Source organism: Bos grunniens, chromosome 27, assembly GCF_055505025.1.
Source record: "Bos grunniens cultivar Pamir isolate PY7600 chromosome 27, Bosgru_T2T1.0, whole genome shotgun sequence".
NCBI classification, from domain to species: Eukaryota; Metazoa; Chordata; class Mammalia; order Artiodactyla; family Bovidae; genus Bos; species Bos grunniens.
The window spans coordinates 28,574,794-28,599,472 of NC_141191.1; the positions used below are offsets into that span (position 1 = coordinate 28,574,794).

The 24,679-nt window shown below is 40.9% G+C and overlaps 1 protein-coding gene across 1 annotated transcript; it reads right to left on the bottom strand.

The window, feature by feature from the left end:
• Positions 1–60: 60 nt before the first annotated feature.
• PPP2CB (protein phosphatase 2 catalytic subunit beta) lies at positions 61–23,741 on the bottom strand. The gene is made up of 7 exons (XM_086380919.1): positions 23,609–23,741; positions 11,182–11,391; positions 9,429–9,602; positions 7,108–7,197; positions 6,829–6,990; positions 5,053–5,171; positions 61–760 (listed from the first exon to the last, which is right to left on the bottom strand). Exons 1-7 carry the CDS (start codon positions 23,708–23,710, stop codon positions 688–690), a joined length of 930 nt encoding a protein of 309 aa, XP_086237045.1. The 5' UTR covers positions 23,711–23,741; the 3' UTR covers positions 61–687.
• Between the last annotated feature and the right edge of the window lie 938 nt (positions 23,742–24,679).

Consider the following 24,679-nt stretch of genomic DNA (forward strand, 5'->3'; position numbering starts at 1 on the left):
TCTATGAAATTTCAAGCAAGTAAAATGTTCATTTAAAGTGTACCACAGTAACTCAATACATTTTTGTTTAAAACAGAAAGTTTATTTGCTCAGTACACCAAGTAGAATGCAAGCACTATCATGACAAATATACAGAAATATGCAGATCAACATAAAACAGTAATTTAGTTTTAAAGAAGGGAAATCTCTTTAAATGTTATGACAACGTACTCCCAAGAATCCTTTTTTCAGTTAATTATACATTTCAATAAAATAAATGGTAATGAATTAAGTGGAAGTTAGCTTGTGAATTTTTCTTAAAAATCCAACCCTATTAATCCATGCCAGTTAAACACTCTTAACTAAAATTTCCCAGTAAGTGCAAGAGATGGAGTTAGTTACCTTTTTTGCTTGAACAGTTCCAAGGAAAATGGTTACTACACATACAGCAGGCAAACTGTTAAGACCGACTGATCTAGAACTTAGTGTTGCACTAATTTCAGTCTCAAATTGTGCTGAACGCTCATCATTAGTATGGCACATTTTGGTCCATGATGTGGTTTAATGCCAAGACAGATCCCAATTTGTTACAGAAACACATAGATTACTGTTGCTTTTTTTGTTGTTTTTATATATATATATTTATATATATATATATAAAAGCCAGATATACTTCCACATACAAAGGCAGGTTTTCCCAAGAGGGATTTACAGGAAGTAGTCTGGGGTGCGCCGGGTCACATGAGGCTCTCCACGACGAGGTGCTGGGTCAAACTGAAGGCTATAAATGGCAAAAAAAAAAAAAACAGAAAGAGAGAAAGCAATTGGTTACAGGTTTTGACTTTGCAGGCATACAAATCAATTAAGAACAAGACGTTGAGGCAGAAAGAGCAGTGCTCGTCTCCCACCTTTTCTGTGTTGTGACCCTGGGTAGTCACTGCAGGTGTTCTCTTCCACAAAACCAGCTCACTAAGCCACAGTGAAGATTTAAGCTAACAAGCTGTCTGGCTCACGTCTGACATAAGAGGTCTGTAATATTATCATCAGTTGAATGGAAGCAATGAGAGCAGACATGCTTGTTTTAGATTTTAAGGGAAAAGCATTCAGTCTTTCACTATTAAGAATGATGAAATTAGCTATGGGGGTTTTGTAGATGACCTTTATTCGGATGGGAAAGTTCCCTTCTTTGACTAGGTGGGTACAGCTGACCCTTGAACGAGGGAGGGGTTGGGGTCCCGCCCCTCTGCAGTTGAAAATCCGAGTATAACTTACAGTCAAGCCCTCTGTATGTGTGGTTCCTGCCTGTGGTCCCAAGGATCCTGTAATACTAGTGTTAGAGAACTAAAACAGGAAACCACATGTAAGTGGACTCATGCAGTTCAAATCTGTGTCGTTCAGGGGTCAACTGTATTTTTATTGTGAATTTTGACAAATGGCTTTTTCTGGCCTTACTGAGACGATCATGTGGTTTCTGTCCTTTGTTAATATGGTTTATTATAAGGACTAATTTTCCTGTTTTGAACCAACTTTGCATTCCTAGGATAAACCCCACTTGGTCAGTGTATAATCCTTTTCATATACCGCTGGACTTGGTTACTATTTTGTTGCACATCATTGCATCTGTATATGCATAAAGACTATAGTCTGTAGTTTTCTTAAAACGTCTTTGATTTCGGTATTAGGAAATATCTTTAAAGAATGGCTGGGGAAGTAATCCTTCCTCTTCTGTTTTTTTGGAGGTGTTTGTGCAGGCTTTTCCTTTTAAAAAAGGTGCTAACTCCTTTTTTTAATCATCTGGTCAATTCACAACTGAAGCCAACTGGGCTTGGGCTTTTCTTAGTAGGAAGTCCTAAAATTATTAATTCAATTTCTTCACTTGCTTCAGGTTTATTGAAGTTTTCTATTTCTACTGAGTCAGTCTTGGTAGTTTTTCTTTTTGTCTTTCTAGGAATTCATCCATTTTATCCTACTTACCTAATTTGCCCCCATACAGTTATTCCTTGTATTCCCTTGCAATTCTTTTTATTTCAGTAAGGCTTGTGTGGATTTTGCTCATGTTGGGTCTTCACTCTTTTTTTTTCTTGGCCAATCTACTTAAGGCTTTTCAATTCTATCAATAAGAAACGTTTGGTTTCACTGGTTTTCAGTATTTTTCTATTTGATTTTATTTCCACCACTAACTTTATTTCCTTCCATATGCTTGCACTAACTTTAACTTGCTCTTCTTTTTCTAGGTCCATAAGATGTAAAGATAGGTTATGGAGGCTGGATTTGGAGATGAGGGTACCAGCACGAGTGAGTTCTGGTGAGAGCCCTCTTCTGGGTTACAGACTGTCAACTTCTAATTCTACCTGATTTCTAATATAGGCATTTACAACCATAAATTTCTCTGAAAACACTGCTTTCCCTGGGATATCCTGTAAGTTTTGGTACACTGTGTTTTCATTTTCACTCATCTCATTTTCTTTTTGACTACCTGAAAGGTTATTTAGGAGTGACTTTATTTCTACCTATTTATACATTTTCCTAGTTTTTCTTTTGTTGTTGATTTCTAATTCATCCAACCATGTTTGGAGAATATACTTTGTATGATCCCATTCTTCTTAAATTTACTGAGGCTTGGCTTGTAGCCATGCACATGGTCAGTACTGGACAATGTTCCAGGCGTGTTTGAGAAGACTGTTCTGCTGTTGCCGGGTGGAGAGTTCTGTAGATGTGAGGGAAAATGTTTCTCAAGCCCTCTATTTTCTTGCTGGTCTTCTGTGCACTCCTGTTACTGCCAAGTGGCATAATGAAGTCTCCAGCTATGGTTGAATTGTCTGACTCTCAGTTCTGTTCCTTTTGCTCCATGTATTTCAGGGCTCCACTATCAAGTGCCTATCTTTGTGACATATTTCCCTGACAGTCAGACTCTTGATCACTGTGAAATATACTTCTTCACGTCTAGTAACAATTTTTGTTTTGAAATCTGTTTGGCCTGACATTAGTATATCCAGTTCAGCACTTCTGTGGTTCTTATTTGCATAGCATATCTTTTCTCATCATGCATCTTTTAACCTATTCATGTTTTTGAATATAAATTATATTTCCTATAGATATTATAAAGCTAGATATTTAAAAACAAAAACAGCAACTTGATAATTTCTGCGCTTTGGTAGCATTATGTTGATGACTCATTCAGTGCTACTGATATCGACTGGATTTTATACCTGTCATTTTCTTTTTTAAAATTATGCCTTTTGTTTCTTGGTTCCTGCTCTCACTGCATTCTTTGTAGTAAAATATTACTTTCTAACATACTATTTAAATTCCTTAATAACTGTACACTTATTTTATTAGCAGTTGCTCTAGAACCTAGACTATACAACTTGCAAAATTCTACTTCAGATTTGTAAATTCTAGTGAATTAAGAGGTGTTCACTCCTAGATAGCATATAGCTCCTTTCCATCTGTACTTCCTTTTTTTTTTGCTACTGATGTTATACACACATATATATATGTTATAAACCCCTAAATTATATATAATACTATATAATTAGTATACTATGTAATTACTATTTTACACACTCTTACAACCTTAAGTTGAGACAGGAGAGTGAGTATATATTTATAGATTTTGTTAAATATCTTCCTCATTTTTTCTTCATATACTTCCTTTAATTCAAATTTACCATCTGGTGGCCCTTACTTTAGTACAGCTTTGTTCCCCCCCACCTCTTCTGTGCTGTTACTGTCAAATCTACATTTCTGTATATTCCATTTCTTATAAGTTCAACTATACTATAAATATATCCATACTGTGTCATGCAACTGATTTTTAAATTCATTAAGAAGATGCAATTACTATTTTCCGTGTGTAGCAGACTTACTGTCTGGTGTCCCTTGCTTTCAGCCTGAAGTGTATCTTATATGGCAGGTCTGCTAGCACGGAATTCTCTCCGTTTCTGTTTATCTGAGTATGCCCTTTTTGCATTCATTTTGAAGTTGTGCTGGTTATGACCTGGATTTTTTTTTATTTTTAGCACTTTAAGAATGTTTCATTGCCTTTCTGAGGCGATGTCAGCTGATTACTCCATTGAGGTACTCTTTTGTAAGTCATTTTTCTCTTACTGTTGCCAGGATTTCTTCTTTTAGACTCTCAGCATTTTGACCGTGATGTCTGACTACACCTGTGTCCATACAGCCTAGTAACTGAGTACTGCCTTCTTTTCTCCCAGTTGTGATGATCTCAGGAAAGCTCTTCTTCTCTTTTCCTGGTTTTATCTGTTAAAGTTCTCCTTGCTTTCCTCTTTTGCTTACTGCTACTAATATTGTGGGAGCTATGAGAGCCTTCTTCATTGGTCTCCACCATATTACCCATTGTCTTCAACACAATACTTAGGCTTGCAATTCTTGACCCTCTGTTCTAAGTAAGGTCAGTCCCCTCAGGCAAAGGTGAGGAACTTTTCCCTGCATCTCTCTGAACAGAACTTTCATTTCACTGCTAAGAGATGCAGGCGGGTATGAAGGCCCACTTCTTCGTGGCATCCCCTGTTCTAGAGCCGGTGCTGGCAAAAACCAGGGATGCAGCAGTCTCTACTCCTAATGTGCCCAACTGGAATACAGCCTCCATCCTAGGACCAGGAAGGGGAAAGGAGTCTCAGCCTGACTGACTGTACAGAACTGGACTGGGGAGGCTGAGATATGCTGGCATCTGCCTGTGTCGGGGAAGAAGCCCCGTCTTCTTGGCCACACCTACAGAGTAGCTTCTGTACCAGGGATCTGGAAACAGGAGAGAACACACTGTGACTCAAATTCCACAGACTCAGGTGTTATGCTGAGAGTCAGCAGATCTTCTAGAATCAGTGTGTCTACATTTGCTGTATACATTTAGGACAAATCTCAAAAACGTGAAATAACAGTTTAATGTAACATTCTCCAGTCCAATGGTGGGTTCTGTTGGGGAGAGGATTTGCCATGTTTCTTGGCCCACTAATCCAAAATCAGAAATCTTCTACCTCTAATTTTCATAATCTACATTATAGTTCTCCTTTTAAAAGTGATTCCATACAATTAAAATTTAAAGGTACTTACAAGGAATATTTCAAAGTGTCATCTAATTCCATGATAGCAGCCTGGTTCCCACAACGATAACAGTAATTGGGTGCACTGAAAATGGTAACCACGTTCCGATCGTGACACCAATTGTATCCCTGCAACATTAAAAAGTAATAAAAAAACCCAACCCATCAAAACCAGTATTTCACCGTAAAACTGTTACGCTGACAGATGCAACCTTTATTCTGTGCATCACCTGATGTGGTGCCCATCTTTTATACTAGACATCTGCACTGAGGCTCACCTGTGGACACTGTTCTGTTACTTAGGGCGCAATACCTTTTTCTGCTTGGTCTATGTTTGACATCAGGGCTAGGATGTGTATTCAGATTTCTCCCACAGTGATGGAAGAGGTCTCAATTCCTCCTCATAAATTATGTCAACTTTTGCTTTATGAATTTTGACTCTATTACTAGGTAAATTAAAATTTAGAATTATTCCCTCCTGTAGAACCAGATCAGTTTTCATCAGTGAAGACTTCTTTTTATTTATAAGTATCTAAAGCCTTGCTCATATTATTAGCTATACTTTGGATAATTATCTAATTGATATACTGATACACCATTTCCCATCCCTGTACTTTTGGTCTATGGTATCAGTATGTTTTAGATAAATCCCAAATAACAGATGAATTTTGATTCTGTATCCAATCTGAACGTCTCAGTATTTCAGGGAAGTGCACATTTCCATCCATTCGCATTCCTTACAATGACTGATGGAATTAGGTGTATCTTTACCACCCGCATTCATGTTCTTTATTTAACATGCTGTTCCCCTACCTGACTCTACTGGATTAGTGAAGTTTTCTCTAACATCCTGAAGCCACTCCCTAATGGTTTGGAAGGATTATATTCTATTTATATTCCTTTAGTGTTTAAAAAAAATAGTAACATCATGGTAGAGAAATCTGGCAGGCACCACCTTAACTAAGTGATCCAAGTGAATGCCACCAGCAGTGGGACAGATCTCATGACCTGCTATGATGTGCCGAGAAGGACACAAGCATCATGTCATACTCTGATATGCCCACCAAAAATGCCTGTCCTGAATCATAAGGAAACATCAGCCAAACCACAAACAAAGGCGATTTCTACAAAACGCTTGTAGTCTTCAAAAATGTCAAGATTATCCAAAACAAAGAAAATCTGAGGAATTATGTCCACGTCAAAGAGGACTGAATACAGCATGAGCCTGGATTAGACTTACACGCACAAATATAGTTAAATTTTGCTATAAAAAATTTAGCTATAAAAGGACATTGGTGAGATAATAAAAATTTGAATAAAGTATTTAGATAATAGTACTTTCTCAATGAAAATTTCCAGACTGTGATAACCATACCATGGTTATTTAGGAGAAAGTCCTTATTCTTACAAAATACACACGGAAATTTGGATGTAAAGGAGCATTTCACCTGCAACTGACATTCGAACAGTTCAAAAGTCAGGGGAAAGGGGAACAGGAAGAGAGAGACAGAATGATGAAGCAAACATTAAAGTATACTCAAGGAATCTGAGTGTAGGATACAAAGGAATTTTTTTGTTACTATTTTTGCAACTTTTCTCTAAGTCTTAAAGTGAGTTACAGTTTTGCTCTGGTCAACAATATTTTCCTTACTTGCTAAAACCAGCCAAGTTTTTTCTCCTTTCCTTTAGGTAATGGGGAGGGATGTTTCTGACACTCTAAGTCATGAAGCCTCATCGAAACACTTATTGGAAGCAGAGATCGTCATCCCACAGGAGAAGCACATACCTCCATTACAAGTTGGTGAGCACGAGAAACCAGTGTGAGACCATTAGCATGGTTAAATGTTTCAGAAATATCTTGTCCAAATGTGTAGCCAGCACCACGTGGTGAAATACCCCACCCACCACGATCATCTGGATCTGACCATAAGAGATCACACATCGGGCCCTGGCAAGGAAAATGGAGTACATAACACACATTATTAGCACTCACACGTGACTAATCTAGGGCTACCACATGTGGTTATATTTCTTTCTTTTTCATTAAAACTAAGTTTAAGTTTACCTCATGTGGAACTTCTTGTAAACGATCCAGGGCTCTTATATGATCCAGTGTATCTATGGATGGAGAGAGGCCACCATGGAGGCAGAATATCTGTTTAGGAATTTAAAAAAAAATGAACTTGTTTTATTAAATGCTAAATGTCAACCTTAGTAGCTTTTCTTTTCAAAATAATCTTTCATAATGTTCATAGTGGAAAATTTTATAAAATACAATGAAAAAACCAGAAAACATTATTAGAGAAAGCAGTTAATATTCAAATATATTTCTTCTATCTTTTTTCTTTATAATCCTAGGTATTTTATGTAGTGTGTTTCTGCTTTCTCTAGAATGCAATTTCTGTGCTTGTGACCACCCACCATTACCTTTTCTGTTGGTTACTGCTGACAGATAAAAATTTAAAATTTCTCTTACAGCAAAGACCCTACTGATGCCTGTTAATGATTCTAATATAACAGCCTGTCAGTTTTCTAAGAGTTTTCTGAGTACATAATCATGTTATTTTCAAATAACAAAATCATAATTTTGTTATTTTCTTCTCAAATGTTTGGGCTTCCCTTGTGGCTCAGCTGGTAAAGAATCCGCCTGCAATGTGCGAGACCTGGGTTTGATCCCTGGGTTGGGAAGATCCCCTGGTGAAGGGAAAGGCTACCCACTCCAGTATTCTGGCCTGGAGAATTCCATGGACTGATGGGGTCACAAAGAGTTGGACACGACTGAGCGACTTTCACTTTCACTTCTCAGTGTTTATACCTTTTAATTTTTTTTTTTTTTTTTTTTTTTTACAGCTCAGTGCATTAGCTAGGACTTCCAAAAACAAAATTGAAAAATAAAAGATTTGGTGGGAGGGAGGGGAGACAGTACTCCCAGGTCCAGCCTCCAGGGATTCTTAGTCAGAGATAGTAATAATAAAGTTTTAGAGGACACTTTCTTCCTGATTTTGAAGAGGTTTCTGATGTTTTGCTGATAAGTATAGTCAGTCGGAGAAGGCAAAGGCACCCCACTCCAGTACTTTTGCCTGGAAAATCCCATGGATGGAGGAGCCTGGTGGGCTGCAGTCCATGGGGTTGCTAGAGTCGGACACGACTGAGTGACTTCACTTTCACGCATTGGAGAAGGAAATGGCAACCCACTCCAGTGTTCTTGCCTGGAGAATCCCAAGGACGGGGGAGCCTGGTGGGCTGCCGTCTATGGGGTCGCATGGAGTTGGACACGACTGAAGCGACTTAGCAGCAGCAGCAGCAGCAGCAGCAGCATAGTCAGTGGGGGTTTTTTTAATCCAGTTAAGCTATTTCACTCCTTAATGGAGCTTCAAAAATACAGCACGTCATTCAGATGGTTTTGGTCTGATTTTATCTTTCTGTGCTTGCCATGTCTGATGTTATATTGGGGCTATACTAGCTTTACAGAGTGAGTTTTAAGCTCTCCATCTTTTCCTAAGCTCTAAAACATGGAAATGTTGTATTTCTTAAAGGTTTGGTAGAATCTGCCTATAAAACTATCTAGATCTGGTAACTCTTCAGTTTTTTCTTAGCCTGGTAGTTATTTACACTGATCTAAATTCTTTGAAGCAGTTTAATAATATTCTGCTATAATAAATTTCACCTATCTTTTCAACTTTATTGAAGTAAAGCTGTACCTGTGATATGCAAGTACCTCCATACTTAACAGTAATGCTTTATTTTTCAATCCCAGTGTTTTATGCGACCTCCTCCTCTTTTTCTGGATCAGTTTTTACTATTATGTTTCCCAAATAGACTTTTCAAACCTTGCTTTTGGCTATATTCATCAACTCTGTATTTGTTGGTATCCATTTCTGCTTTTATTTTGAATTAATCCTTTAAATTATTTAGTGTTTCACTCTTTGAATTAAATGTTTATTTTACATTTCTTTTCTATTTTTCTACAGATAAAATGTGATTTATAAATAAATGCATTTCCCTGCATTGCATCCCTTACTACACCTAAAAGTTTCAGTCTGCACCATATTTCCACTTGGTCATCTGGAAATAATTTTTATCTTATGAGTGTTAGTAGAAGACTGAAAGTTTCCAAGGAGGGAGATTTGTCCGATTACTTAGAATCAGACTGTCACTTAACGCATAGTGTATAAATAGATGGATCAATAGGTGGAAAGGGAAGCAGGAAGGTGAAGAAGGATGAAAGAAAGGATTTGCTGTCTCACATAAAACTCACCCAACGCCCTGTTCTGAAACTTTAAGGGAAAGACACAGACAAGGCCAGGGAGATGCAGAAAGAATGTCACAGAAACCTAGCCCCTAAATTACTAAGAAGAAAGCTTTTATCCACCCCTGCATACATACCTGTCCATCTACTAAAGCTGTAAGTGGCAGATAATCAAAGAGATCTGTAAAATATTTCCAAACATTGGCATTTCCATACTTTCGCAGACATTCGTCATAAAAGCCATAAACTTGGGTAATTTGTCGGCTTTCGTGGTTTCCTCTCAGTATTGTAATGCGCTCTGGATAACGCACCTGGAGGGAAGGAAAAGGAACCCATGGTATACCTGGTAGCTACTAGTGTTAGTTAAGCACATTAACCTCTGACCCGCTTCATTTAATGGCCAATACATTAAATGTTAATTCTTTCTCAGAATAAAAAACTATCTTACTCATCACCAGGTCCCCTCTTGCTTACTTTGAAATATTTTTTTATGGTCATCTTTCTTCATTACTATGTACTCATACTCCCCTCGCTGGAATTTCTTATTTAACCGATATTTGTACCTGATTCTTTGTCTCCAACACTTTCTCATACTCATATTATCATTAGTCTTCCCAGTGTTTCCAGAACACTATGACTTTTTAATGCTCAGTGGACACAGACCAGAGATCTGGACTTGAGATAAACTCTACACTCTTCCTCCTTTTTCCCACAAGGAAGAATGTATTTGCTAACAAAACACAAAAACAGGCTCTGAAAAATCTGGGCAAAATTTCAAATGTATTTATAGCTTCCTTTCCATGACAGAACATAGACATGTACTTTATGGAATAATTTTTAGTTAGGAATGTGTCTGATAAGTATGAAAAAGCATCAGATTCTGTAAACCAAAAAGCTGCAAGTGCATACTTCATATATATTTACTAAGCAACCACTGTGTGTCCAACACTGAGCACAGAGTTCAAAGCTAGATGCCAGTTCCACAAAAATATAATACGTGAATTCTGCTGGATGGGGACTAATTTCATTTAAGGAAGAATGAGAAATAAATAAAACAAGGCAAGAAACCACTATGTGACATAAATAAGGGATGTGAGCAAGTTTCATGATAATCTAGAGTAAAAAGAGGAAGGCTAACATGGAAGCAGTAGGACTTGAGCCGAGTTGTGGCAGAGGGGTAAGAAATAAGAGAGACTGATCTTCTGAAGAAATCAGATAAGAAAATATTTGGAGACAGACAGCACGTTTAAACTCTCTGATTTGAGGCAAAAAGTTTATGCTACCAACTCTGAGCAGCAAATTCAGGCTAGACAGTAGAGGATCAGTCAAGGAGTATAAGCCTGATTCTAAAGGTAACACAAAATCATTGAAAAGCTGGGAACAGTGAAATAAGATGAAAGTTAAATGAGAGATTTAATCTGGCAGCATATGCAAGGTAGATTTGGAGGGGTCAGGTCTTGGAGACAGAAATGTAGGTTACCACATTACTGTACTAATTAAAATATTACTGTACTAATTAAAGTGACATGATGAAGATATGCATTAAATGACAGTAAAAATAGAAAAGACACAGGAATAACAGATTTCTCAAGGCAAGAATTTTAAAAATACAGTATCAATTAACTATATATGCGGGCTAAGTTGACTAAAAATGATTCCAAGACTTCAGCTATGGATTACAACCTATAGAAATAATTTGCCAGAAATAGGCAAGAGATGTTTAATGCATCATTTTCATATCTTTTTCCCCAAAGATGTAAAATCAACCATTATTTTAAGGGGCTATAAAATGAATGGATCATAAACTAGAACATTATGATATGCAATGCCCACTCTGTCTTTTGCTGATTTAAAGCTTGGGGGAAAAAAAATGCATTTCTTTAGTCATACCTTTAATGCCACAAGAAGAGTTACCGTTTCCACAGAATAATAACCTCTGTCTACATAGTCGCCCATGAACAGATAGTTTGTGTCTGGTGACTTCCCACCGATTCTGAAGAGTTCCATAAGGTCGTGGAATTGGCCATGCACATCTCCACAGACGGTGACAGGACAACGGACCTCTTGTACATTTGATTCTTTTGTTAAGATTTCCTTAGCCTGTTAAAGAAATGAAATCAACAATTGAAAAAAAAGATTCTACCACAAATCTGAAGGCATCATTTCTTGTCTATTTAAGAAAATGTGGAGAAAAAAATCAACTGAAATGTGCATTATAAAATCGTAAACTAAAACCACAAGAAGATACCACTGTACACGTCGTAGAATTAGAAGTGTTTCTGAGGATGTGGAGAAACTGGGACCGTTCACACAGTGTTGGTGGGAATCCAGAACGGTACACCTGCTGTGGAGAACAGTCTGGCAGTTCCTCCGAGTGTTACACACAGAACTACCGTGTGATCCAGCAATTCACCCCTAGACAGACACTCGAGAAGTGAAAACTGCAACTGACACACGTTCATGGCAGCATTACTCACAATGGACAAAAAGCGGAAACTACCTCAACGTCCATTAACTAATGAATAAATAATGGTATTGTTTGTTCAGTGGAGTATTATTCAATAATAAAAGCAATGAAAGACTGATTACACGCTATTAACTTTGAAAACATACTAAGTGAAAGACAGTCACAAGTGGTCATATTGGATGACTCCATGGATGTGAAATGTTCAGAACAGACAAATCTACAGAGAGAGAACATCAGGGCTGCCTAGGGCTGAGGGGTAATAACTAAGGGGTATGAGATTTCTTCTGGGTTAATGAAAATATTCTAATAGGGCGGTGATGGATGCACATATCTATGAATGTACTAAAAGCCAGTGAACTGAACACTCAAAATCAGTGACTTGTATGGTATAGAAATTTCATCTCAAAGCTGTTTTTTTTTAAATGAACAATATTATTTATAGATTACAAATATCAATATTAAAGAAAAAGTCACAATTATTCAAATTCTTTCACAAACACCTTACACCAACTCATAGGACAATTTTCAATTTATTTCAACTATTCCATATTTAATAACTCAAGTTACTGTTCAGAGGCCCTAAAGTACAGAATTTATACATAAACAGTGACAAATTAAATATATTGACTAAGTTCAAGTTCATGACACCTCACTTATCTAACAACTTTTCCTATAAGAGCCCAGAATCAGAAGTAAATGAAAAAATACTCTCAAGTAATGAGCAAATATGGTAAAAATATATGTACCAACTGAGACATGAGCTCCCTGCTGCCCAGTCAGTCACTGGGATGGGGCAAGGAGGAGGGCAGAGCTGCTACAAGGTGTAATTCCAATTAGCACCAAAGAGATTATCAAGTATCTCCTATGAGGTTTGACAAATGGCTCAGAAATGTCCAAGTTCACAAATGAAACAGCATTTTTATCAAGTTTAGTCCATAAAAATAGCTTCCTAATTTTGTTCAGGAAAAAAAATCAAACTGAGGAACATAAATCAGAGTTCAGTTGGACCTGATGTCTATTTTTTTTTTTTTTTTGGGCTGTGCCGGCTCTCTGTGGTGCACAGGCTGAGTTACCCCAAGGCTTTCGGGATCTTACTTCCTCAACCAGGGATCAAACCCACGTCCCCTGCAATGGAAAGTGGTCAACCGCTGGACCACCAAGAAGTCCCTGGACCTGATGTCTTGTACTTATTATTACTGAGAAAACCCCTCAACATTCAGCTGATGGTTCCAAATCTAAACAGGAAATCTCCTTCATATACAAACACTATCTTCAGTACCTTATTTTAAACATGGAAATAAAAAGCACCAAAATGTAAATATTATCCAATTCAACTGTTCTTTTAAGGACATATGGTTATCTTAACCCAGCACAGGTTTTATAAAACTATGAAGATGAGTTAAGAGACATCATTCACAGTGTGTGTTTGCTTTACATTAATAGCTTCCTGAGGTTTTATCTTCATACAATGAAGTACTTCATCAGGCCAGACAAATTTTTATCTTTACAGTACAGATCCCTGATGTTTCTAAATGATTTATAACTCACACCCTTTATTGTAAAGTGCTCTTATTTTGCGATCACTCTGGGTCCCTTCAAGCAAAGGGTGGGCTGGCCTGGCAGAAGTTAAGTATACAGTTCACCTGACAGCCAGAATTCTCAATGTACAAACCTCTGTGTGTCAGGGGTCCCCAAAAGCGCCCCAGGTTTGCTGGTGATTCACAAAAGACGATCCACAGATCTCAGCACACAAGTGTACTCACAGCTATGACTTACGACAGTAAAAACAGACACAGCACAATCACCAGACGGAAAAGGCCAGACGCACGGCCCTGAGCAAACCAAGGGCAGGCTTGAGTCCTCTCCAGGCGGAGCTGCACAGAACGCACCTGACGCCCATGCGCAACCTGCCCGTCACCCGGAAGCTCTTCAGCCTCGGCGCCCAGATGGGGAACTGGGCCCTCTGCTGCTGCTGCTAAGGCGCTTCAGTCATGTCCGACTCTGTGCGACCCCACAGACAGACGCCCACTGGATTCCCCCATCCCTGGGATTCTCCAGGCAAGAACACTGGAGTGGGTTGCCATTTCCTTCTCCAATGCATGAAAGTGAAAAGTGAAAGGGAAGTTGCTCAGTCGTGTCCGACTCTTTGCGACCCCATGGACTGCAGCCTACCAGGCTCCTCCTTCCGTGGGATTTTCCAGGCAAGAGTACTGGAATGGGGTGCCATTGCCTTCTCCACTAGACATTCAAAGAAAACCACGTGTCCAGCATAAATCACACTGTTTGCATGAATGGTTTAGGCACAGTGAGCCATTCTCAACAGGGAATGGTGTGAAGCCTCCCCAAATCCAAGCTTCCAGACACCAACGGCAACCCTGACACCCAGCCTTTAATCAGACAGCGGTCTTGGGGCTGCTATGCCAACTCTTTTCTGTACACTGTGTAACTCTGCATGTAATTCTCATGACTGTTTCTTTAATGTGACTTAGTACTCAAAGCTTAATTATCTCTACGACTCTGACAGGGGCTTCCCTGGTGAATCAGTGGTAAAGAATCCTCCTGCCAATGCAGGAGACACAGGAGACTCAGCTTCTATCCCTGCATGGGGAAGATCCGCTGGAGGAGGAAATGACAACCTGCTTCAGTATCCTTGCCTGGGAAATCCCATGGACAGAGGAGCCTAGCAAGCTACAGTCCATGAGGGCGCAAAGAGTTGGACATGACTGAACACGCGTGAAGACTGACGATAGTTCGGTTCAGTTCAGTCGTTCCCTCGTGTCTGACTCTTTGAGACCCCATGGCCTGCAGCACGCCAGGCTTCCCTGTCCATCACCAACTCCCAGAGCTTACTCAAACTCATATTCATTGAGTCGGTGATGCCATCCAACCATTTCATCCTCTGTCGTCCCCTTCTCCTCCTGCCCCCAATCCCTCCCAGCATCAGAGTCTTTTCAAATGAGTCAGCTCTTCGAATCAGCTGGCCAAAGTATTGGAGTTTCAGCTTCAACATCAGTCCTTCCAAGGAATACCCAGGACTGATCTCCTTTAGGATGGACTGGTTGGATCTCCTTGCAGTCCAAGGGACTCTCAAGAGTCTTCTCCAAAACTACAGTTCAAAAGCATCAATTCTTCAGAACTCTACTTTCTTTATAGTCCAACTCTCACATCCATACATGACCACTGGAAAAACCACAGCTTTGACTAGCTGGACCTTTGTTGGCAAAGTAATGTCTCTGCTTTTTAACAGGCTATCTAGGTTGGTCATAACTTTTCTTCCAAGGAGCAAGCATCTTTTAATTTCATGGCTGCAGTCACCATCTGCAGTGACTTTGGAGCCCCCCAAAATAAAGTCTGATACTGTTTCCACTGTTTCCCCATCTATTTGCCATGAAGCGATGGGACCAGATACCATGATCTTCGTTTTCTCAATGTTGAGCTTTAAGCCAACTTTTTCACTCTCCTCTTTCACTTTCATCAAGAGGCTCTTTAGGTCTTCTTCACTTTCTGCCATAAGGGTGGTGTTATCTGCCTATCTGAGGTTATTGATATTTCTCCCGGCAATCTTGATTCCAGCTTGTGCTTCTTCCAGCCCAACGTTTCTCATGATGTACCCTGCATATTAGTTAAATAAGCAGGTGGACAATATACAGCCTTGACGTACTCCTTTCCTGATTTGGAACCAGTCTGTTGTTCCATGTTGTTCCCTGTTGCTTCTTGACTTGCATACAGATTTCTCAGGAGGCAGGTAAGGTGGTCTGGTATTCCCATCTCTTGAAGAAGTTTCCATAGTTTGTTGTGAGCAACATAGTCAAAGGCTTCAGCACAGTCAATAAAGCAGAAATAGATGTTTTTCTGGAACTCTCTTGCTTTTTCGATGATCCAACAGATGTTGGCCATTTGATCTCTGGATCCTCGGCCTTTTCTAAAACCAGCTTGACCATCTGGAAGTTCACAGTTCATGTACTGTTGAAGCCTGGCTTGGAGAATTTTGAGCATTACTTTGCTAGCGTGTGAGATGACTGCAATTGTGTGGTAATTTGAACATTCTTTGGCATTGCTTTCTTTGGGATTGGAATGAATACTGACCTTTTCCAGTCCTGTGGCCACTGCTGAGTTTTACAAATTTGCTGGCATATTGAGTGCAGCACTTTCACAACATCATCTTTTAGGATTTGAAATAGCTCAACTGGAATTCCATCACCTCCACTAGCTTTGTTCATAGTGATGCTTTCTAAGGCCCACTTGACTTCACATTCCAGGATGTCTGGCTCTAGGTGAGTGATCACACCATTGTGGTTATCTGGGTTGTGAAGATCTTTTTTGTACAGTTCTTCTGTGTTTTCTTGCCACCTGTTCTTAATATCTTCTGCTTCTGTTATGTCCATACCATTTCTGTCCTTTATCGAGCCCATCTTTGCATGAAATATTACCTTGGTATCTCTAATTTTCTTGAAGAGATCTCTAGTCTTTCCCATTCTGTTGTTTCCTCTATTTCTTTGCATTGATCGCTGAGGAAGGCTTTCTTATCTCTCCTTGCTATTCCTTGGAACTCTGAATTCAAATGGGTATATCTTTCCTTTTCTCCTTTGCCTTTTGCTTCTCTTCTTTTCATAGCTATTTGTAAGGCCTCCTCAAACAACCATTTTGCCTTTTTGCTTTTCTTTTTCTTGGGGATGGTGTTGATCACTTCATCAGGTATGACCTAAATCAAATCCCTTACGATTATACAGTGGAAGTGACAAATAGAGTCAAGGGATTAGATATGATAGAGTGCCTGAAGAACTACGGATGAAGTTTGTGACACCGTACAGGTGACAGTGACCAAGACCATCCCCAAGACTCTGATAAGACCTAGTTAAAACTGTGAAGTGAAGGACTGTGGTGATGCAAGATGCCACTTGGTCCAGATGCATGCAGGCAGACTGCTGTTACTACTGATGCACTGCTGTGTTCCTATCCATTCAAACTTGTTTCGTTTCTCACCCACTTAAAACATTCTTCCTTGTTGCCATCAAATCAAATCTATGAACAGAACTGAAAAAATAAGTTTGGAAATGACATTCACATATAATTCTTTATTTTCACTCTACCTATGTTTAAGAATACACAAAATGGAAATGTCAAGTCTTCCCAGCCCCTCAACAGGTGACATGCTATTGACATCTCTATTTCTGTGCTGGTGCCCATCACTGGAACCAAAATACCACAAAGCTACTGAATTTGGTTTTGGGATAGCCAGCATACAAATTCCTTTCCCCTCTATTTATACATAAATCATCTGCTATTAAAAAGTGATTACCTCTTACTCCTAGGCAAATTCATCTAAAGAAAGCCACAGAACAGAGTGATCTCTGAAAAAGATGAGATCAAATAAACCTCTAAATCTCATGAAAGTCACTCAGTCATGCCCAACTCTTTGCGACCCCAGGAACTATACAGTCCATGGACTTCTCCAGGCCAAAATACTGGAGTGGGTAGCCTTTCCCTTCTCCCGGGGACTTGCCAACTCAGGGACTGAACCCAGGTTTCCTGCATTGCAGGTGGATTCTTTACCAGCTGAGCCACAAGGGAAGCCCTCTAGATCCTACAGGGCAAGGTTAATGTAAGTATGGTGGCCTGTCCTCCTGCAGTTATGAGGTTTCTTCCAAAAATGAGAATTGACTTTTTTTTTTAAAGGGAACCAACTTTTTCTTTCAGTTCAATGACACTCAAGTGTCTATATGCCAAGTAATATCAAGCTTGGAAACACAAGTAAGAAAAAAATCATATACTCTGTTAAAATTAAGAAAGAATGAGGCATGCATATGTACACAGAACAAGACACTGTGTGGTTAAAAAGGTTTTAGGATAACTGTGATCCCATCTTAATAAAAACCGTACATCACAAACATCCTCACTAGCCCACAAAACACATGCTTTTTGCACAGAGAGAACAAAAGGCTGGAAAATCACCTCAGGTTTGTCTCTGAGGTAGGGCGGTAATGGGAGGGGAAGGTGGGTTTAACAGTGGAGCCTGCTGGTTTCCTTCCCTACATTTTTGAGATGCTTAAATTAAAAAAAAAAAAAAAGTATTACTTTTTCAATGGGCTTCCCTGATGGCTCAGCTGTTAAAGAATCCGCCTGCAATGTAGGAGACCTGGGTCTGATGCCTGGGTTGGGAAGATCCCCTGGAGGACAGCATGCAGCCCACCTCAGTATTCTTGCCTGGAGAACCCCCATGGACAGAAGAGCCTGGCGGGCTACAGTCCATGGGGTCGCAAAGAGTTGGACATGACTGGGTGATTAAGCACTTTTTCAATCTTAAAAAATAACTTTTTGAACTTTGAAACAAATTCTAGATGGCAACAACCTAATTATTATTGTTGTTTTTAGGCAATAACCTAAAAACAACCGCAGTGCTATATTCATATAAGGGAATTTTATTCAGCCACAAAAGAGAATGAAATACTGACACAGGCTACAACGTGGAATCTTTAGCCAGACACAAAACAGGATGTATCACATGATGACGCTGATATAAAGTGTCTAGAACAGGCAAATTCATAGAGACAGAAGTCCATCAGTGGCCGCAGGGGATGGAGAAGGAAGAGTGAGGACTGACTGCTAGTGGGCACAGGGTTTATTTTCCGGAGTGATGAAAATGTTCTGGAATTATATGGTAGAGATGACCGCAAAACGATGAATATACTAAAACCACTGAGTTGTACACTTTATAGGGCAAACGTTTATACTATACGAATTGTACTTCAATTTAAACATACAAGGAAAGCCCAAACCTAAATGTGAAACACTGCTGTGGCTCTGAACTAGCCTTCTTGGAAAGATGACAGGGATCTTTTTTTTTTTTTTTAATTTTATTTTTTGGCAGCAGCACACAGCATGCGGGATCCTGGCTCCCTGAGCAGGGACTCAGCTGGTATCCCCTGTGGTGAAAGCGTGGCATCCTAACCACTGGACTGCCAGGAAAGGACGACAGTGATTTTAATGCCATTTTTTCTTAGAAAAACTGAGTTCAGGAAATACACATAGTTTATGTAGTAAAATGCAGTGACTGTTTTGGTATTAATTTTAACTTCAATTTATGGCATTTTGATTTCCTTTAATCAAAGAAGACTTCATCCACCAAGCCCTTCATAGCACCTAAAAGAAAAAGTGAAGGAAAAATCTCTGCAAGATCTTCAAAGTAGAGTAAGACATATGTTGCAAATAAAACTATTCCATGTGAAAGTAGTTTATATAATTATCTTCATTTTATCTGTGAACATGATTTTACACATCCTATGGACAGCTGAGAAATGATGAACTGATTTTAAAAAAGGCTGCTTTTTAGTCGGAGCAGTAGTTCATGCTAGTCCAGTCTGGTTTAGTTTCTTTACCTGTCTGACATGAAGGATGGCTTAGATAAGCACGGAAAATGATTTGTTCAGTTGGTAATACTGGGTTTTAACCTCAGACTTCACCGCAGTCATGCTATTTTTTGTTATAGTAAGACAGAAACACGCTACTCTCTCTCTCGATCACTGAATTAAAAGAATGACTTATTTGTATCTGGCCGTGTCAGGTCCTGGGTGTGGCTCGGGAGCTCAGCAGCTGCAGCTCGTGGGCTGTTTCGCTGCGGCACGTGCGATCTTAGTCCCTGACCAGGGACCGAAACGGTGCCGCTGAACTGGAAGGCAGGTGCTTCCTCAGCGGACCACCAGGGACGTCCTCTCCATCACTGCATTTTCAACTCTATGGGCCACCAGAGCTGGCTCAAGGTAAGTTAAAATGAAAGTAACAGGCTTTTTGGCTGTTAACACCAATTTTAAGTACAAACTATTAAAGAAAACCATTCGAGAGCTTTTCTCAACTCAGAAAAATCATTTTTACCAGGACCTAATTTTCATTAAGATGGTTTTAGGCATTCATGAATTTACGCATGCTATTTCACATCAGTGAAGTTAATACCCTACAGAGAATTCTGCTTCTTTCAAGGCTGAGGCCAGGACCCAGGAACATATCCATTAGACCAATACAGAATTTACATATTTATCTATACAAACCTCAAATTGTTTCTAAGTAGCCACTGTATAATCATCAGCATAAAGCTCTGCTTGCACACACATGGGCTAAAATTTCCCTCCCTGCTTAGAATATCATCGCCAAGGTTCTACAGAATAAAATAAAGTTTATCAGGTCGAAGAGCCTAAAAATGTCTCCTCCTGAGACTCTACCAAACGTTAAATATAGTTCTAGTCAGAATGTGCTCAGCTGTGCCAGGCTGGCTCTCCAGGCCCCTATCCTTATAAATCACGGTGCACACCGTGCGCAGACGGAGAAGCAACCGCTCTGCCCACCAAGAGGGCAAAACGTGCAACTGGCCCCTAAGTTCGACTGCTCGTTTTTTTTTCTTAATTAAAACTTTTTTTATTTAATTTTTGGCTGTGCAGGGTCTTCGCTGCTTCACATGGGCTTCCCCTTGTTGTGGAGCAGGGGCCCTAGGAGCACGCAGGCTTCAGTGGCTGCGACACGTGGGTTCGGAAGTTGTGGCGAACGGGCTTAGTCGCTCCGTGGCGTGTGGGACCCAGATCAGGCACTGACGCTGTGTCCCCTGCACTGCAAGGTGGATTCTTAACCACTGGACCACCAGGGAGCCCCTGGACTGCTAATTTAAGTTCATGTTAAGAGTTGGTCATCTTCTTGGAAGACATGCCTTAACTATTTTATGCAAACAGTTTTTCTCTAGACAGAAACTAACCTTGAAGGCCAGACATACCATATCATGCATACCCATATATATTTTTTAATCAATAGTTATTCTCCAATTGGCATTTGGACGGATTTTATTTTGCCACTACCTCAAAACAGGGCTATTTCCCAGTACCACTCTGGTCTTTAATTTCAGCTGATTAAGATTCAGGCAATCTGAGTTAGAACAGAAATTTAATTTTGAGGAAGAAATCACCATCCTATGATGTAACTTTCTATAAAATAATATTTCTAATAGACTCTCAAAAAATGTTTTTAAAAAAACTAAAATCTAGTCACAAAGAATTAAACAAAAAGATGATTTTTACAGTTTTAAAACATTAGGCTTAACTTTTTATTTTCTCTTATATTCTTTATGCCTGCCATTCTTGACCTGGAAGGGGAGAACACATATTAAGTAGACCAAGTGAGGAACTACTACCAATCCCAGCAGTTTGTGCTTCAGGTAACAGGGATCACAAGAAATAACGAAACTTTTTCAGAGTTCTAGAGCCACTAAATGGAAAACCTCTCTTGAAGTACATTTTCCACAGAGAAGTCATATCGACAAATCTGTTTATTTTGCAGCTTCTTCCAAAAGAAAATAGGATGACACTTAAAAGAAGATAGAACAGCTGTTTTTTTTTTTTTTTTTTTAGCTTTTCTTCATTTAGTATCTACTGCAAATTTCTTGTTAGGACTTCACTCCAGTGGAGTCTTAATACAACTGCCCCAGGAGGTCAGCAAACCAGGAGGTCAGTAATCACCCCAGCCTTAGCGATAAGGAATAGGAGGGGCAGGGCTGGGCAGCCATCAAGCTGTGGAGCCAGGGTCTGAATGCAGGCTGGCCATTACAAACAAATCCTGCACTCAGCAGGAAAAAGGAGGGCAGAGGTAGGGAAGTAAAATGGAACTGTAAGGTTAGGTGACAGAAAACCAACACCACAAAGGTCTGCCATAGCTGCTGGAAAGGGGCTCCACACCAAGCACTGCTGAGAGGGGCGGGGGGCGGCGGAGCACTCCACGTCCCTGGCAAAAGTGGAGGATAAAGATAAATGACAGAGCTGCCACTTAAAAATTCATGCTTGGTGGAAAAGTACAAATATTCAGAGAAAAAAGTGGGTAAGATATAAGCTTAAATATACCTCAAAGATTCTAGGGACTGGCAGTCCAATTTATTTAGGAGCTGAAGTCAAAATAATCTCTCTGGACAAATTCAGAAAGCTTGCTCAGGTGATTAAAGGATCGTGTGATCGAGGAGGGGTGCAACATTCTTCTCCGGAAAGACATCTTAAAATTATCAGACAGTCAGAGAGAAGAGCCGATTCAACTACCACCGCTGCCCACCGCTTACAGTCCACGTCTACTAGTCACAGTGAGGCTAACGGACTCAGCTAACTGCAGAACTGGGTTATTTCACCTGACAGGAGAGCCTGAGAGACAGCGATTTAAAGCAAATTTTAAAACGTGAAATTACAGGTTATCACACAAGAAAACTGAATGCAGCCAGAACTTGAAGCGGTCCATAAGCAATTTGTCTCAGAAACACAAATATACCACTTTTTGCCAGTTCTATTTACAGAAATACATCCTCCTGTATCAATAGTTATTTAGTAGACTCATAGACATAGAAAACAAACTAAGGGTTACCAAAAGGGGATGGGGAGGGGATAAATTAGCAGTTTGGGATTAACATATACACACTACTTTACTATGTAAAAGAAACAACAAGAACCTTCTGTATAGCACAGGAAACTATACCCAGTGTCACGTAATAACCTATAATGAAAAAGAACCTGAAAAAGAATATTGTATGTTTATAGCTGAATAAGTTTGTTGAACACTTAAATGCAACATTATACTTCAAAAAAAAAAATGTTAATAAAGACCCCAAACAGCGTTACACTTAATTTAAAAAACAAAACACTATTTTCAACTTAGTACTAACTCTTCCATTTCTCAGACATTTAATTTTAAGGGTCCTCTATAAGTAATATTAATAAAATCTTTCCTTCAATGCCTTTCTGAGGCATCCTGCTTTCCAAACAAAATCAAGAAAGTCTTAGGGATTATGGCTTAAAAATACGTAACAATTCAAAAGCATTAAAGGATAAATAATTTTGTTACTCCTTCACGAGACCTTTTCACATAAAAATAGTCTAGGCTATAAAAGATGAATGAGAAAAAAAAGTAAAGTCCAAAATAATTCCAATGGTTAAGAAAAAAATGGATACAGAATTCAGAAGATTGTCTACGATCACACAATCAAGAGCGACTGAAAACAGTAAACCATCTGCATATTTTATTACTTTTTGGCAATGAAAAAAACCTTACAAGTAACAGAAACAGAAATAACCTTCTGAAAAGTGCTACCCTGCAGGAGAAACACAGACCCCACTTATCATTTCAGGTAGGCACTGTTGCCAAACTGAAGACTTGCCGTCTTGTTTCTGAAAAATCAAACATTTTTGCTTCCAAAGAGCCTCTCAACGTGAAGACCAGCCACCATCTGTCTCAACTAGAGTCAACTTCTATTTTAAAAAATCACAGTCTGCAATCACACCCACCTCTCTACAAACAAATGCCTGACGCATTACCAAGTATTAGCGATGTTTGAAGGGCCAAGTCACCTGAGAAAAAGCCTCTGTTTCTTACCACGCGCGTTGATAATTCACAACACCCAGGCTCATTTCGGTGCACTTTCCATTACGAGGCTGCAGGAGATTAATCTGCCTGGCGGTTGAAGCTTCGGGATTGCCAGTCCGCCGGGGTTAATAATGGGGTTGTCAGCAATCCTCACTACAGCGCCGGTCACCCCACAATCACACTCGGGTGATGAATTCCAGGTGCCACGGAGCCCCCGCCCACCCATCCCGGACGCCTTAGGTCTGGATCCGGGGCGGAGCGGGGGTCTGGGCCTAACCAAGGGCTGTGTCCCGAGAGGGGTCCTGGAAAGGCCCGGCCCCGCCCGGGGTCTGATGCCGAAGCGGGAGACGCAGCTCCGCGGGTGCCTGGACCGGGTGCCGGGATGAAGGCGGGCGGGCGGCCCGAGAGGGGAAGGAGGAGGGGTTCCCCCACCCAGCCGAGGCTCCCCGGCCGCACCTCGCCCCTCTTCTCGCTCACCTTTTCACACAGCGTCCGGACTTGGTTCTCGTTGAGCTGTTTACACTCATTCAGCTGTTCCACCCACTGGTCCAGGTCCTTAGTGAACGCCTTGTCGTCCATGGCGGCCCCCGCCCCTCCGCCGCCGCCTCCTCCCGCCCCCCGCGCGCCCCCGCCCCGGGCGCCGCTCCCCTAGCCCCCCGCCGCCGCCGCCGCCAGCTCCCGGCGGGGGAAGGAGGAGCCGGGCACTGCGGACCCCGCGCCCCGCCCAAGCCCCTCGGGCGGCTCCGAGCGCGCGGCCTCCGGGAGACCCCCGCCCGCCCCGGCCCGCCGGCCCGCGCGCCCGGAGAGTCGGTGAAGGACGCGGGGACGTGCGGGGCTTCCGCGCAGCTGCCGCCGGAGGATGGGCACCCGCCGCCTGCCGGCCGCCGGCCGCTCTCGCCTCCCAGGCTCCTTCTCTCTCGCTCTTTCTCTCCCCTCCCTCCGGCTTTCCGTCATCGCCTGGGCATTTCCGCCGGGAAAAAAGGCGAGCGGGTGGCGCCGCCGGGCCCGGGACGCGAGCAGGCTTGCAGCGCCCCCGTGTGGCGCGGCGGAGAAACAGGCCGACGGGCGCGCCGCTGTCTCGCTTTTCCCTTTTGTATCGTACTTCTCCACTCGGGTCCACACCAGTCTCTCCTCGCTCTTCTTTTACGTCCTTTTCTCTGAGAATTTTCTTTCTTCTTCTTCTTTTTTAGTGCTCTGGAGAGGGAATTGGGAAGCTTGTGCTTCTCCTTGACCACATAGTCTCCCCAGAGTCTAGCACTCTCCCATAGCAGGCGTTCATTATCTATTAAACAGATACATACGTAAATTCTTCCATATCTTAGCTCTGCCATTAACCTGCTGTAGGGCACCGACATCTCGAATCCTCCCTTTAGGTATCAGAAAAACGAGTCGATTACTCTGTGATTATCAATCAGTTGTCCCTTCCAGCTCCAGCATTCTTCACCACATTTATGCAGTGTTTACTGAGTTCTAATGATTTGTTCACTCAGCAAATGTTCATCGAGCAACTACTAACTGCCAGATACCCTGGAGAGCAGGTGGTCACCA

Bases quoted from the DNA above. Each gene is read 5' to 3' on its own strand.
- PPP2CB (XM_086380919.1), bottom strand. From the start codon at position 23,710: ATGGACGACAAGGCGTTCACTAAGGACCTGGACCAGTGGGTGGAACAG. The intron at 11,392-23,608 runs GTGAGCGAGAAG...TTTCTTTAACAG, and splicing joins TCCGGACGCTGTGTGAAAAG to GCTAAGGAAATCTTAACAAA. The intron at 6,991-7,107 runs GTAAACTTAAAC...TTTCCTTGCCAG, and splicing joins TACAAGAAGTTCCACATGAG to GGCCCGATGTGTGATCTCTT.